The sequence below is a fragment of the Protopterus annectens genome, chromosome 3.part0 (genome assembly GCF_019279795.1).
Source record: "Protopterus annectens isolate FY-2018-M chromosome 3.part0, PAN1.0, whole genome shotgun sequence".
NCBI classification, from domain to species: Eukaryota; Metazoa; Chordata; order Ceratodontiformes; family Protopteridae; genus Protopterus; species Protopterus annectens.
The window spans coordinates 801,252,725-801,268,458 of NC_056731.1; the positions used below are offsets into that span (position 1 = coordinate 801,252,725).

At 44.3% G+C, this 15,734-nt stretch overlaps 1 protein-coding gene across 2 annotated transcripts in view; it reads right to left on the minus strand.

Annotated features, from left to right (window-relative positions):
* CLPTM1L (CLPTM1 like) overlaps nucleotides 1-15,734 on the minus strand; it is a 657,087-nt gene that overhangs the window by 344,979 nt on the left and 296,374 nt on the right. For both annotated transcript variants that reach the window (XM_044065147.1, XM_044065148.1), the window contains exon 7: nucleotides 13,993-14,087. In XM_044065147.1, coding sequence (XP_043921082.1) covers nucleotides 13,993-14,087 — 95 coding nt within the window. The remainder of the gene's footprint in view (nucleotides 1-13,992; nucleotides 14,088-15,734) is intronic.

Here is a 15,734-nt window from a genome sequence, read left to right on the forward strand (position 1 = left end):
GGAAAAGCTATTCTTAACATGTAGTTTCCTTTAAATGGGGTCTGCGTGATTAAGACTACACACTGCCACAATGCAGCCTAGGTTCACAACTTGCTGACTGCAAGCACAAAAAATGAGGCAAACACAATGTTTTGAAGCTATTTCTCTCAGCTCTTAAACATGACCTCCTTCACTAGAATTTCATTATTTCACAATGTATTTTTTATATAAAACTAGCCAGCAAAATGCTGTCAAGTTCCAAAACATCTATACCTTCAGTGCCTGTTTTCATACTCAAACAACCCATCAACTCCTGTATCTCACTGCTACAAACCTACCTGAAATCAGTGCAGACTACATACTCAAAACCTTTAAAGACATGGTCAGCTCCAGTGGTGTACAAGGATAAAGCTCTTGATTACAGCACAGGAGACTTGGAATCGATAAAGCCAGATTGATGGAGGTGGCAGGGGATGATGGGAATGTCCCTTCTGGAGAGGATAGAAGGGCTGAGGGCCATTTATTGCTAGAAGAGAAGGGCTGAGGGCCATGTACTGCCAAAAGAGAAGGGCTGAGGGGCATGAACTGGAGGAAGAGAAGGGCTGAGGGGCATGAACTGGAGGAAGAGAAGGGCTGAGGGGCATGAACTGGAGGAAGAGAAGGGCCGAGGGCCATGAATTGATTAAGTCTGTCAGAGAAGGGGCTGAGAAGCAAACGTGGTACTGGAGGACAGGCATTAGGTTCATTCATCAGTGGGTGGTAGCCTTCAGGATGAGTGTGCAGGAGAGTGCACATATGTTGTGCAAGCATTGTGGGCCTCCATTGTGATATGGATCACATGTCCCGCAGAGGATGGGTGGGGTCAGGCCAGGGCATTAGAAACACTCTAATGCCAGGATGCAGTCAATGGCCAAAGACACTCTCATGGCTGTCTCAAAGATATCCTCCTCTGTAGAGTTCTCACCACAGAACTGGGAATCTTGGCTTTTAGGGAACAAAAGTGGCCATGTCCAACTAATGGTAGTCTTGAAGGTAACTATGAAATGTATTTGTGTGACTTCACTGTGTACTTTTTGATACATTATACAGACACATTAAATTATTCAGCAATCTTTGACAGAACTGACTTGTGCACAGTGATGTTCCTCTACTTAGATTTTTACTGCCTCCTCCTTGTTCCTTAGGTCTACTTAACCAGACAAGCCTCCCCTGAGCTTCTACAACCCATGTTCTTGGACAGTGAGATACCTTGGGACAGTGTCACATATACAGCAGATGAGGATTTTGTATGCCCTAAATTTCCACTCCCACACCAAGTGTCTTGGGAAGGCAGTATAAAGGGCATGTTGGCAGACAGCTTCACCTCTGCAGTGCCCTGCATCCCTGTAAATAATGGCCCTCTCGGATTTCCCCAACCCCTGCCCGTTATCAAACATGAGGTGTGCCCATGTGCACATCACCCATGGGCAAGTCCATCCTCTGCTGCCAGCAACTCAGATGCCCACGTCACTAATTGAACCTGGGTCACATGGGATGTAGTCAGGGTTTTACTTTCTGTATCATGGTGCAGCAGTGTTCCATGACATTTTTATACAAACAACAGCTTTAATGAACAGCAAGAATCAAGGAACAACAAGGGAGTGAACTCAAACTACAAAATTTGTAATATAAACTATTTGGGTTCAGACAGCTGTAGGAAATCAGTCAATCATCTGAATGTAATGTCTGTACTACTTTCTGATAACTACATTAATGCCTTGTGTGACTTACACATACTGCTACTGGAAATAAAAGAGAAATAAGAAAATAAGCAGAATGTAAATATGTATTTGCAGCAACTCAGAGAGCATTCTCACACAGTTATCATGGACCAAAAGAACAATAGAAGACAGTAAATGCTACTCAGACAATATATATTTAAAGTAAACTCTCAGTTAACCAGAACTCAAGCAACGAGAAAAAGAAAGAAAAAAAAGAAAAAAAAAAAAATTCGAAGAAATACAGTACAATTTTCATGTATTGCACTTTCTGCCCCCCACCCCCACCACAGAAACATACCTTATGTTTTTAGAGTTTTAGACTTTTAAAAAAAGAAGATAGGAATAAATTTCCTCTCTACAACCTATAAACAAGGCAAACCAAACAAATAGTACAGGGTACAGTATTAGTCAGGTCTATTTTTAATAGCAACTCTAAAGCAACCAAAAAAGTACAGTTGTGTACACTTACCATAAATGTAGATGTTCAAGTGTTATTCACTGTTGCAGTCATCACACTTGGGTTATCCGCCTGCAGGTAAGTCCTCAGTCGGCCCGAATACCAGAATCTTGGGATTTCTGTGTTGGATGCTGTCATTTGCCCCAGATGTCAGGAGCCCCCACAATAGGAAGCAATTACATTGTGTGGAACACCTCCAGTAAAAAGTAAATACCACTGCCATAAGATATGTCCAAAAAGAGGACAGGTAGAAAGAATAGAAAAGTCAAGGGGCTGGAGGGAGGGAGGGTAACCAGGACTGCAACAGTGAATACAGTCAAACATCTACATTGATGGTAAGTGTACACAAATGTACTATGTTCGTGTTTCACTGTTGCAGTCATCATACTTGGGTTGATTCCCAAAGCTGAGGAAGGGTGGAGGCAGTCGAAGTATTGGGGCTGGCTATCAAGCCTTGTAAGACTGTTGTGGCAAATCCAGCTCTGGATTTAGCAAAAATAGGTAAGTGGTAATTTTTGGTAAAGGTGTGCACGGAACTCCAGGTTGCAGCCTCCAGGATGTCCCTGGTAGGGACTCCCCTGAGAAATGCTGTAGAGTTTGAGGTAGCCCTAGTGGAATGAGTTCTAATCCCCTGTGGCATAGGTTTTCCATGGTGTAGCAGAAATGGATGATGTGTGCTATCCATTTGGAAATGGCTTGCTTTGAAAAGGCTTTGCCCTCTGCCCCTGTGGCAAAGCTGACTACCAGCTGGTCAGATTTTCTGAAAGGTTTAGTTCTGTTAAGGTAGAACCTGAGCTGCCTGTGCACATCCAAGGAGTGCAGAATCCTTTTCCCTTTATTCTGAGGATTAGGGAAAATGGTTGGTAAATGGATGGACTGGTTTAAAGCCACACTGGATATCACCTTGGGCGTAAATGATGGGTTAGTCCGGAGGGAAACTCTGTCCACATGGAAAATAATGAAGGGTTCTACAGCCAATATTGCCTGCAACTCAGGCACTCTTCTTTCTGAAGTGATGGCTAGAAGTAAGGCTGTTTTCCAAGAGAGGAATTTTAACTCTGCTATAGCAGCAGGCTCAAAAGGGGGAAGCGTGAGCTTCTCTAGTACAAAGTTAAGGTCCCAGGCAGGGGTGGGAGCTCTCCTCAGGTGCCTTAAATTGTTAGTGCCTCTCAGAAATGTTTGGTGAGAGGGTGAGAAAATAAGAGGTGGCTCAGTATTGTAATGAGCTGAGATGGCAGAGGCATGAATTTTAATAGATGAGAAGGATAGGCCTTTGTGGAGTAGCTCTGCTAGGTAATCCAGGATTTGAGGTAAGTTGGGCACAGTTGTGTCCCTTCCTTGAGTCTGGCTCCAAGAACAATATCTTTCCCACTTTTATGAATAGGATTTCCTAGTACTAGGCCTTCGGGCCTCAAGGATGACGTCCATTACCTGTTTGATGAGGGTTGCTGGTGGTGTGTTCAGGGGATAAGCCAGGCTGCAAGGTTCAGGGTTTGCAGCTGTGGATGCAAAATCTGTCCCTTCTGCTGGGACACTAGGAAGGGAGTCTGATGTAGGTGCCAGGGTGGCACTGCTGTCAGACTGTGTACGAGTGGGTACCAGTGCTGGCATGGCCAGTCTGGGGCAATAAGGATTGTCCTTGGCCTGTCCTGTTTGATCTTGACTAGTACTTTTGTGAGGAGGGGCAGAGGGGAAAATGCATAAATTGAGAGGTTTTCCCATGTAAAAGATAGGGCATCCACTTTCCATGCTTGGCTGTGGGGATTTCTGGTGCAAAATTTGCTCAATTTATGATTTTGGGGGGAGGCAAAGAGGTCCACCTCTAGAGTCCCCCACCTGTGGATTAGAGGTTTGAATGAGTTAGGTACCAGCTTCCACTCATTTGGGTCCAGTAGATTTCTGCTTAAGTCATCTGCCAGTGAATTTTGCTTGCCTGGCAGGAAATGAGTCACAGATGCACTTGGTTGCTCAAGGCTGTGTTCCACAGGGCCAAGGCTAACCTGTAGAGTGGGTAGGAATGAGTTCCCCCACTGCTTATGTACCACATAACTGTGGTGTTGTCTGTCTTTATCAGGAGTTGTCCTGGAAGGATAAGGTATTTGAAGGCTGTCAGAGCATTCTGTACATCTAACATTCCTTTTTGATTGCTATACAGGGGAATTTGTCCTGGGCTCCATTTGTCTTGAATGCATTTGCCTGCCATGTGAGCCCCCCCACGCATAGTCTGATGCATCTGTTGTCAGGGTTTGGACGGCTAAGGGCTGAGTGAAAAGAAGTCCTTTGTTGTGGTTGCATGCCTCTGCCCACCAAAGGAACTCTGCCTTTAGACAAGGAATGATGAGAATCCGTGTTTCCAGGTCCTGAGAATGTCGACCCTAGAGACGTACGTACCATTGACGTTTCTTCATATGCAGTCTTGCATATCGAATTAGCAGAATGCATGAGGCCATGAACCCTAGGGCTTGCAGTATTTTTCTTGCAGATAGCTTGGTTAACTTGAAGTAGGTTGTCAAATAAACCTATTTTTCTGGTTTCAGGAATGCCATCTGGGAAGCTGTGTTCAAGCTTGCTCCCAGGAATACAATTTTTGGCTGGGCACCAGTTGTGATTTCTTTTCATTGATGGTATACCCCAAAGAAGTTAGAAGTCTCTTTACAAATGCCAGGTGCTGAAGTAGCAATTCCTGACTGTCCACCTGAATCAGGCAATCGTCCAAGTATGAGTAAATTTTAATATTTCTCTGCCTGCAATATGCAATGGCTGGAGCCAGGCATTTTGTGAATACCCTGGGTGCAGTAGATAAGCCAAAGGGAAGTGCAGAGAACTGATAGTGCATACAGCCTGCCCTGAACGTAGATATTTCCTGCAAGATTCCCTTATGGGGATGTGTAGATAAGCTTCTTTTAGGTCTAGGGTCACTAGCCAGGCGTCCTTGGCTAGCACAGGAAGAAGCTGTTGCAGAGTCAGCATTCTGAATTTTGGGACCACCAATAAGGTGTTGAGAATTGACAGATCTAGGATAGGGTGCAAAGAGCCCTCTTTTCTGGCCACCAGGAACAGTCTGGAGTAGAAACCCTGTCCCCTTTGCTCTACTGGTACAGGTTGAATAGCCCTGATACTGAGAAGAGAAAGTACTTGCTTTTGAGCCTCTACCCACTGGTTTGGAGGAGGGTTTGGCAACCCGCTTGGGGTTGTCAGTGAGTGGAAATGGAATCTGTATCCCTGGGATACAATGTTTAGGACCCATTGGTCCTGGGTAATGGACATCCAGTTTTTTGCATGCAGGGCGTGTTTTCCTCCTAGGGGTGCAAGTACTTGGGCCTTGCTGGGAAGCAAGACAGACAAGTCATTGTGAACTTTTTCCATAAGGGGGTGGCTTAACACTCCCTCTGTTTTAGAGGAGGGAGCACTCCATTGTTTAGATCTCTGCATACCCTGAGACTGTAGTCTTGGTGGCCTGTTGCCCCTGGGTTTGGACTGAGAATGTCTGGGAGGGACTGGAAAGGACCAGTTTTTAGAAGGCCAATGCCTACTGAATCTAGGTGGCTGCACCTGTAAGAAATCTTTAACAGTTTGCATAGATTAGCTTTTTCCTCCATCTATTTAAGACCTTCTTCTGCTTTTGCACCAAACAAACTTTCCTGGTTTAATGGAGCATCTAGTAATTTTGCTTTGACATGGTCTGGCAAGATTTGCTCCTTCAGCCAAACATGCCTTCTCAATACAGACCCAGTGACAGCAGCCCTGCAAGATGCTTATAAAGCATCAAAACCCCACTGCAAAGTATGTTTACCAACTTAGTTTGCAGACTGCATTAACGCTTGTAAATCTATGCGGCTGGTACTTCAACATGTGAAACTGGCAATTCAAAGCCCTGATTGCAAGAGTTGCAGAGTGTATATACCTTCTTACCCCATCTGTCTAAAGCTCTAGAATCCCTGTCCGAAGGGGTAGGACTTTTGGCTGTAGTACCCTTAATGCCTTTAGTTCCCCGGGAACTAGTCATTGGATCCACAGTGGGATTCTTAAAGAGAAATTTGTGAGAGTCCGGTACTCTAGTACCTGTCAGGCTTTCTAGGACCTGGTGGTAAAGTATCAGGAGTAAGACTGGATTCCGTGAAGACATCGTCTACAATGTCCAGGACAGGAGGTATAACTAGAGGCCAGTGCTGAGGCAGGTCTAAAAATTCTCTGAGTCTCTTTTTGAACTGAGGGCAGTCCTGGCATTCTCAGTGGAAATGCTCTCAAAGTATGCAAGGTTTCACCAAAAGAAAAGTCCTCTGGAGGGGAGTCAGAAGGTACTGAGTCCTCTGCATCTGAATCCTCATAGGTAGATAAGGGTACGTCCTGGTGATCAGAGTCATTGGACTCATGGTCTGTAGAATCAGAAGGAAAATCAATTCTTTGTCTTTTAGAGGAGGAAGGCTGGCTTCCCCTAATTAAAGTTATAAGGTCTTCAGCCATTCTAAGCATTGGTTTCTGTGGCAAGGGGGCTTCAGCATGCGCTTTTGTTGTCGGCTTTCAAGGCGTAGTGCGAACTCTGGGCCTGATAAACTTGGTAGTTTAACAAAGCTGTTGGTTTAATGCAAACATCAGAAGGTCGGAATACACCCTCAGAAACAGGTGATCCATCCAAGGCAGAGACATCCGCAGGTTCCATAGTCAAAGAAGCATCTAGCTGCATACCAGACTCTGAATGGGTCTCAGCAGAGGCCTGCGAATCTGTAGAAGTGGGCATCAGGGGCTGCGAAAGCGCCTCACTGAATACCGGTTGACTGGCGACTAGTTTAACAGAAGCATTGTCGGCAGTTTTGGACCTATGCGGTCTCTCTGTCTTTATCCTAATGTTTTTTCGGAAGATCGGTAGTCGGATGGCTTATCGAAGCCATTTCAGAATACGGAGAAAGAGATAGAAAGAATTTAGTGACAAAGATAGCCCAATGACAAATAGTTCTGGCATTAAACAAGGCACAAAACCTACAGTGAGGAACGGCGTGGTCTGGGCCTAAACAGATGACGCGGTAAGAATGAAATTCTGAGGTATTTGCTTTCCACAGGCAAGACAACTGTTAACTTTTTCTGACATCGGTTACAGCAAGAAAAAAGGATCCCCAATGGGGTACTTCGCTTGAGAAGACTTCAGGTCTGAACCTCGAAAAACTAAAATTTCAGGTAGCGGCCGACCGGCACTTGCTAAGTGCTTCTGCTTTGGGCTCCCATGTGACAAGAAAAGCTGATGTAATGGCGTTGGCTGCATGTTTTATACCCCTGACGACCTGACATCATGGAACAGGTGACAGCATCCGATGAGGAAATCCCAAGACTCTGGTATTCGGGCTGACTGAGGGCTACCTGCAGGCAGATAACCCAAGTGTGATGACTGCAACAGTGAAACACGAAGAACATCTACAGTTATCCAGCATCTATCAATCCACATGGGTGCCGGTTAACTGAGAGTTTCCTGTATTTCTGTTGCAGTACAAGAACTTTTATGTCTCAATCATACATTCACAAATCTTTAAATGTCACACACACAATCCTACTGCAAAAACAAATAAATAAATAAAAACAAACAAAAAAATTACAAAAAGGCAGCAGCGCTGTGGAAAAGACAAGACTGAAGCCATGACTGCAATCCAAACAACACAGATGCAACTATCAGCAGGAACTGGGATGAGAATGATGGGAGTGAGTCACTAATGACAGAGATGATCCAATTACACCAAAAAGTACAGTTTTGTACCTACCATAAATGTAGATGTTCGAGGATCCACATTGCTGCAGTCCTAACCATTGGGGGTAGTCCGCTGTCCAGTCGGCCCGAATACCAAAGTATATGGCTGACGTCGGTCAAGGCGCATTAGACTGATGTCAGGACGTCAGGGTACTAATGCGCATGACCGACGCCATATCCTCAGTCTTTTCTTGCCCCAGATGTCAGAAGACCCTAAAAAGACAAGGCCCAAACCAAAAAACCAAAAAACCCTGCACCAAACATATATACAATATATACAAATGTACAAGAGTATATCCTAACCCACACCACCACCCCTAAACACAGAGGGGAAGGAGGGAGGGTAAATTGGACTGCAGCAATGTGGATCCTCGAACATCTACATTTATGGTAGGTACAAAACTGTACTATGTTCGTCATTCCACATTGCTGCAGTCCTAACCATTGGGTAGAATCCCAAAGCAGAGTTAAGGGAGGCTGGCAAATCATAAGGAAGCAGGAGCTGTCAACATGCCTTGCAAAATGGCTGTGGCAAAACCAGCCCTAGATTTAGAGTAGAGAGGAAGATGGTAATGCTTAGAGAAAGTATGCACTGAACTCCAAGTAGCTGCCTCCAAAATATCCTTAGTTGCCACCCCCCTTAGAAATGCTGTTGAAGTGGCAGTAGCCCTAGTGGAATGAGGCCTAATCCCAGCTGGAATCTCCTTGCCATGATGGGAACAACAAAATGAAATGCAAAACCCAATCCACTTAGAAATAGTTTGCTTAGACACAGGCTTGCCCTGAGAACTCAAAGCAAAAGAAACAAACAACTGCTGAGACTGCCTGAAATCCTTAGTCCTGCTTAAATAATAACGCAACTGCCTATGTACATCTAAAGTGTGCAAAATCTTTTCCCCCTTATTTTGGGGATCTGCATAAAAAGTAGGCAAATGAATAGTTTGGTTTAAAGCCACACTAGAAACCACCTTAGGCATAAAGGAAGGATTAGTACGTAATGATACCCTATCCTTATGGAAAATCAAAAAGGCTCTACTGCCATAAGGGCCTGCAACTCAGAAACCCTTCTTGCAGAAGTAATAGCCAACAAAAAAGCAGTCTTCCATGACAAGTATTTCAATTCAGCAGTAGCCGCAGGCTCAAAAGGTTGTAGAGTAAGTTTTTCCAACACAAAATTGAGATCCCAAGCAGGACTAGGAGCTCTATCTGGGGGTCTTATATTCTTTGCCCCTCTAAGAAACTGCTTGAACAAAGGATGCGAAAACAATGGTGGGTCACAATCATAGTGAGCTGAAATTGCTGCAGCATGAATCTTAATGGAAGAGAAGGACAAACCTTTGTCCAATAACTCAGTAAGATATTGAAGAGCCACACTCAAATTAGGCTCAGAAATCTCCAAATTCTTTGCTGCACTCCAAAATAAAAATCTCTTCCATTTTTCTGTACACCTTCCTTGTACTAGGTCTTCTGGCTTCCATAATCACATTTAAAACTTGTTGAGGAAGTTGAGACCTGCTGTGTTTTAGAACAGAATATGCCAGGCTGTTAGATGAAGAGAGTGAAGCTTGACATTGAGCAGGTGACCGTCCTTCTGAGATAACAGATGTGGAATCAAAGGCAAAGGCCATGGAGGCTTCCTTACCAGACTCCTTAGTAGTGGGTACCAGTGTTGCCGAGGCCAATCTGGAGCTATTAAAATCATCCTTGGCTTGTCTTGTCTGACCTTTAGGAGCACCTTTGGAAGAAGAGGCAGAGGTGGAAAGGCATACACATGAAGATTTTTCCAACTGAAAGAAAGAGCATCCACTTTCCAAGCTGTGTGATGAAACCCCTTTGTGCAAAACTTTGGCAGCTGGTGGTTTAGTGGAGAAGCGAACAGATCTATGTCTGGAGTTCCCCATGACACTGTCAATTTCTGAAATACATGAAGATCCAGTTTCCACTCGTGGGGATCCATGATTTGTCTGCTTAACACATCTGCTAAGGAGTTCTGTGCTCCGGCAGAAACCTTGCCTGTAGAGTTAGTTGCAAGCTGAGCGCAGTTTCCCATAAAATCATTGCTTGCCTGCATAGAGGATAAGAATGTGTTCCCCTTGTTTGTTGATGTACCACATGACAGTTGTGTTGTCTGTTAGAATCAACACCTGCCCTGGAAGAAGTAACTCCTTGAAAGCCATTAATGCAAACTGGACTGCTAACATCTCCTTCATGTTGATATGTAGATGCTGAAGTCTGGCAGGCCACTTGTCTTGTATCCACTTTCCATTTAGATGAGCTCCCCAAGCAATGTCCGAGGCATCTGTCGTTAAAATCTGACTCGCCTCTGGCCGGGTCACAGAGAGTCCCTTGTTTAGGTGACATTCCTGAGCCCACCACAAAAATTCTTTTTGAATGCAAGGTATTATTTGAATGACAGTGTCCAAATCCTGGCAGTGCTGTGTCCATACATTTTGAGATACCATTGCAGCTTCCTCATATGCAGTTTGGCATTGGGAAGCACCAGAATACAAGATGCCATGAACCCTAAGGCTTGAAGGACTGTCCTTGCAGTCAGCCCGGACTGAAGAGATAAGTGATGGAAGTAACTGGAAAGATTCTTTTGTTTGTCCGGGGTTAAAAAGGCCATCTGGGCTGCTGTATTCAGTCTCACACCCAGAAAGCACATGTCTTGAGAGGGTACTAGACTGGACTTTATTTCGTTCACAGAATACCCTAGGCATCTTAGCACTGCTATGACATATTCCAAATGCTGTAGAAGGTCTTCCTTTTCTTGAGCCAGAATCAGGCAGTCGTCCAAATAAGGATAGATTTGAATTCCTTTTAGCCTGAAGAAAGCTATCACTGGAGCCAGAACCTTTGTGAATACTCTGGGCGCAGTAGATAAGCCAAAGGGCAATGCAGAGAACTGATAACGAGAATTTCCAGCTCGAAAACGCAGATACTTTCTGCAACTTAGTCTTATAGGCACATGAAGGTAAGCTTCCTTGAGATCTAAAGTTACCATCCAGTGATCTTTGCCCAGCAGAGGTAAAAGCTGTTGTAACGTCAACATTTTGAACTTGGGAATGTCCAGATAAGTGTTGAGGATAGATAAATCCAAAATTGGTCTCCACGTGTTCCCCTTCTTTGGTACTAGGAACAGGCGAGAATAAAATCCTAGGCCCCTTTCTGGTACAGGGACTGGCTGAATGGCCCCTATTTGGAGTAACAGAGAAATTTGCTTGTGAGCCTCTTTCCTTTGTGGAGGAGGAACGTCTGGCATGCCTTTGAAAGGGGCAAGGTATGGAAATAAAACCTGTAACCGTGGTGAATGATATCCAAAACCCATCTGTCTTGAGTAATTAAATCCCAATTTTCTTTGAAAAGAGACAGTCTTCCTCCCAAAGGAGCTGCCAGACGAGAATGAACTGGCAGCTGAAAAGGCAGGTCATTGGGTCTGTTTACGAAAGGACTGACCCCTGCCCTCACCAGAAGTCTGAGCAGGAGAACTCCCTGTTCTAGGCCTAAAAGAACCTTGAGCTCTGCCCCTACCACGTCTAGACCTACCCCTAGACTGGGAATCATAAGCAGGATATGTCCATCCCTTAGTAGGCCAATTTCTGCTAAACTTTGGAGGCTGCACCTGCAAAAAATCTTTAACAGTCTGCATAGATTTAGCCTTGTCCTCCATTTTCTTTAAAACTGCTTCCACAGGCGAACCAAACACATCAGACTGTAAAGGAGCATCCAAAATTCTTGTCTTAACATGCTCAGCTAAATTCTGATCCCTCAACCAAGCGTGCCTGCGAAGAACAGAACCAGTGGCAGCCACCCTCGAGGAGGCCTGCACAGCATCAAAACCACATTGCAAAGAATGCTTACCCACTTGTTCAGACACATGAACTAAATCCAGCAACTCTTTACACTCAATACCTTCCGCCAGAGCATCCACCTTAGATTTCAATTGTGAAAGGAGATAATTTTGATATTTTAGCATGTGAAACTGACAATTCAACGCCCTCATGGCTAAAGTGGAAGAAGTATACACTTTCTTTCCCCATCTATCCAAAGCCCTTGCCTCTTTATCAGAGGGAACAGGATTTTTAACAACCGAGGCCTTAACACCCTTAGGCCCCTGAGAAACAATTTCTGGGTCTGCCCTAGGACTCTTAAAAAGATACTTATGAGCTTCAGGCACCCTATAGTACCTATCAGGTTTAACAGGGGCAGGAGGCAAAGAATCAGGGTTCAGGGAAGCCTCTGCAAAAACATCTTCCACCACATTCAACACAGGAGGTATAGCTAAGGGCCTATGCTGGGGTAAAAAAAAAAAAAAATTCCCTAAGCCTCTTCCTGGAATCAGAGAAATCTTGGCCTTCCCATTTAAAATGCTCCCTCATGGAATGCAGAGTCTCTGAAAATGAAAAATCTTCAGGAGGAGAAGCTGAAGGAGTGGAATCATCCACATCAGAATCAGAATAATGAGGAAACTCCTGCAAGTCTTCAGCCGAAGACTCAGAAGCCTCTGAACACTGTTCAAAACTCTCAAACTCAGGCTCCACCCTACGCCTCTTATCAGGAGGGGGCATAGAACCTCTAATCATAGTAATCAAATCCTCTGCCATTTTAAGCATATGTTTCTTAGGCACAGAACCTGAAGTGCTAGGAGAAGCCCCCACTGAAGCTAAACTTGGCCTACCTCTCAAAGAAGTCTTGGAAACAGAAGGAGAGGCTCTAACTACCTTAGGAAGTGAAGGAAGAACAGTTACCTGAGAAGCCCCCTCAGCCTGGCCTACCTCCTGAGAGGGCACATCCTGTAACAGTAAAGTCTCTGCCTGAGACTCCACAGAAACTCCTGGCAAAACTTCTGGCTCCACTGAGCCTTCTAAAGAACCGACGTCCGGGACTGCCGGTTCTTCAACCCTAGGCTTTGCTGCTTTGTCCTTGCGCTTTTGACGAAGCGGCGCCGGAGCATCCGACGGCATTTTATAATTACAACGCTTCCCAAACACTAACCTGGCACAGTCTAACCTTCTCTTAATAGTGCGTTTGTTAAATCTAGCACAAGAGCGGCATCCAACAACGTCGTGCTCAGGCCCTAAACAAGGTATACACAAAGTATGGTAATCCCTATGAGGTATCTGTTTCCCACAAGAAATACAGTTATTCACTTTTTCTGACATCCGGTTAAATACTGAGGCAAGAAAAAAACAAAATGTTCCCCAACAGGGTACTTAGCCAACTTTGATTCGGTCTGAAACTCCGACTTCAGAAAATTTCAGAACGCCAACCTGCACTCGCAAAACTGCTTCTGCATCGGACCATGCGGCAAAAAAGACTGAGGATATGACGTCGGTCATGCGCATTAGTACCCTGACGTCCTGACATCAGTCTAATGCGCCTTGACCGACGTCAGCCATATACTTTGGTATTCGGGCCGACTGGACAGCGGACTACCCCCAATGGTTAGGACTGCAGCAATGTGGAATGACGAACATCCAGCATCTAGCCAGAGCAGCCTCATAGCATGCAGCACCAAGATTTGGGGGGGCATGTGACTGCCTTTGTCAACTTGGTGACAGAAATCATTGCTGTGCATGCATAAAGGCATGAGTGCACAGAAAGGGGCACTTCAAGCCCTCAGGGTAGTGTAGGTCTACACATCAGCTGCCTGGGAAAGGTTAAAGCATAACAAAACACTCCAAAGCTCTACACTATAACAATAATGCCTTGTGCAACAGAGCAATGTGGCAGTTCTGCAGCTTAGGGAGCAATTAAGGAATTAAATCATCTGTCTTCACTCAACTGGACTCAGTCTGGGGAAAAAGGTTAAGTCAGGCCATTGGTTCACAGAGAATAGGGTGGGGACCCCCCCCCCTTGCACAAACACAAAGTCAAGGAAGCACAGGGTCTAAACCACTTAACGCATGCCTGGAAGGCATCTCCTTTTGGTCATCTTTAACATTGCTTAACAAAAGAACTTCACTGGATGAGGAACAAGTGGGATCAAGACTGATGGTAACCAGTCAAGCAGGCAAAAAGAACCAGAAAAAAAATCCCAAACAGGAAGCTGGAAAACTTACATGGAATGCTGCAACAAAGAAAGTCAGAGCCAGGAAATACAGATTTGTATCCACAAAGATCCCCTTCACTTCATCTGCATCTTTCTCTGTAAAACCTAAATGAGAAAGAGAAAACAGTGATCTTTCCCTATGATATTATAATTTATAAATTTCTAATCTTCAGTCAAATTCAGAGACTCATCCAGCCAAATCAATACTTTAAAACATCAGTCTAGTTTTTATTTCTGTACATATCTCAACATACGATAGGGGACGCATCGTACTTACACACAAATATATCAGATACAGACATGCACACACGCACAACACATATTGGTACACATCTGCTTAAATTCCTAAACAGTACTGTAGACAAGTAAGGAAATTACTTAAGCTAGCAACATTATCATACTTGGGACAAACAGGATAGCAACTACATCAAAGAAAAGAATGTAGTACCATTCAGGTATTTCAGGAAATACATAGGAAAGTCAGGAGAATGCAAACGTATCTATCAGCAGTACAAAACATTTGTGATACCACAGCTACAGTTCTCATGAGTCAGAAGTCCAAGATCTGGAAAGTTTTCTGGAAGAACCCATGACTAGCTTACTTAGCTAGAAAGTTACTGTACTGGGGAGATTTTAACCAAAGCTGGATAAGCAACCCTAGACTGCTAGGTATAATATCACAGTTAGTTACTACAGGCTAGCAAAACTAATAAGCACTTCCATCCAGGTCTCCAAGATCCAAATATACTCCACAGCAAATGACTGGCCAATAAACCAAGCAAACTATATGAATATGCAGTCATAGAAGACTGCTTAATACGGACATCAGTACCATGACCACCAGCTCTACACTTGTCAAAGAGAGTTGGCTGTCTACATCAGGACTGATCCCATCACTCTTGACAGTCTAAGAGTAACAGTATTTTATCCAAATGTCACTAACTTTTTAAGGTGACACCTTACCTAAGGGAACAGCTATCACAAAAATGTAATTTTCTCTATGTGACAAACACAGAATTGGATGCAGTTAGCAATGTGTCATGAGAGGCTATAATCTATGTATTCAATGTGCACTGAAAGATGTTAGACCTTTCTTAATCTAGATCCATCGCAGATTCTATAAATTCAAGTGTAAATGCCAGACTATACTTCACTGTTGATAAGACTGGGTGCATTTTATAATATGTAGTAGTTCTCCAGAATCCGAGTGCAACCATGCATTTGGTTAAGTACGCACAAGCCAGCAAGGTGTATACTCTTGCAAGCAGTCAAGAAAAGTACAGTTTTGTACCTACCATAAATGTAGATGTTCGAAGATCCACATTGCTGCAGTCCTTACACTTGGGTAGTCCGCTGTCCTCGGTCGGCCCGAATATCAAAGTATAAGGCTGACGTCGGTCAAGGCGCATTTGACTGACATCAGGACGTCAGGGTACAAATGCGCATGACCGACGTCATATCCTCAGTCTTTTCTTGCCCCAGATGTCAGAAGACCCTAAAAATAAAGGTCAAAACCAAAAGACAGCAAACAACCAACCAACCACCCTTGCACTAACTATATGTACAATATATACAATATACACAAAATGTACAACCCAACCCACACAACCACCTCTAACTGCAGAGGGAAGGAGGGAGGAGTAATTGGACTGCAGCAATGTGGATCTTCGAACATCTACATTTATGGTAGGTACAAAACTGTACTATGTTCTTCATCTCACATTGCTGCAGTCCTTACACTTGGGTAGAATC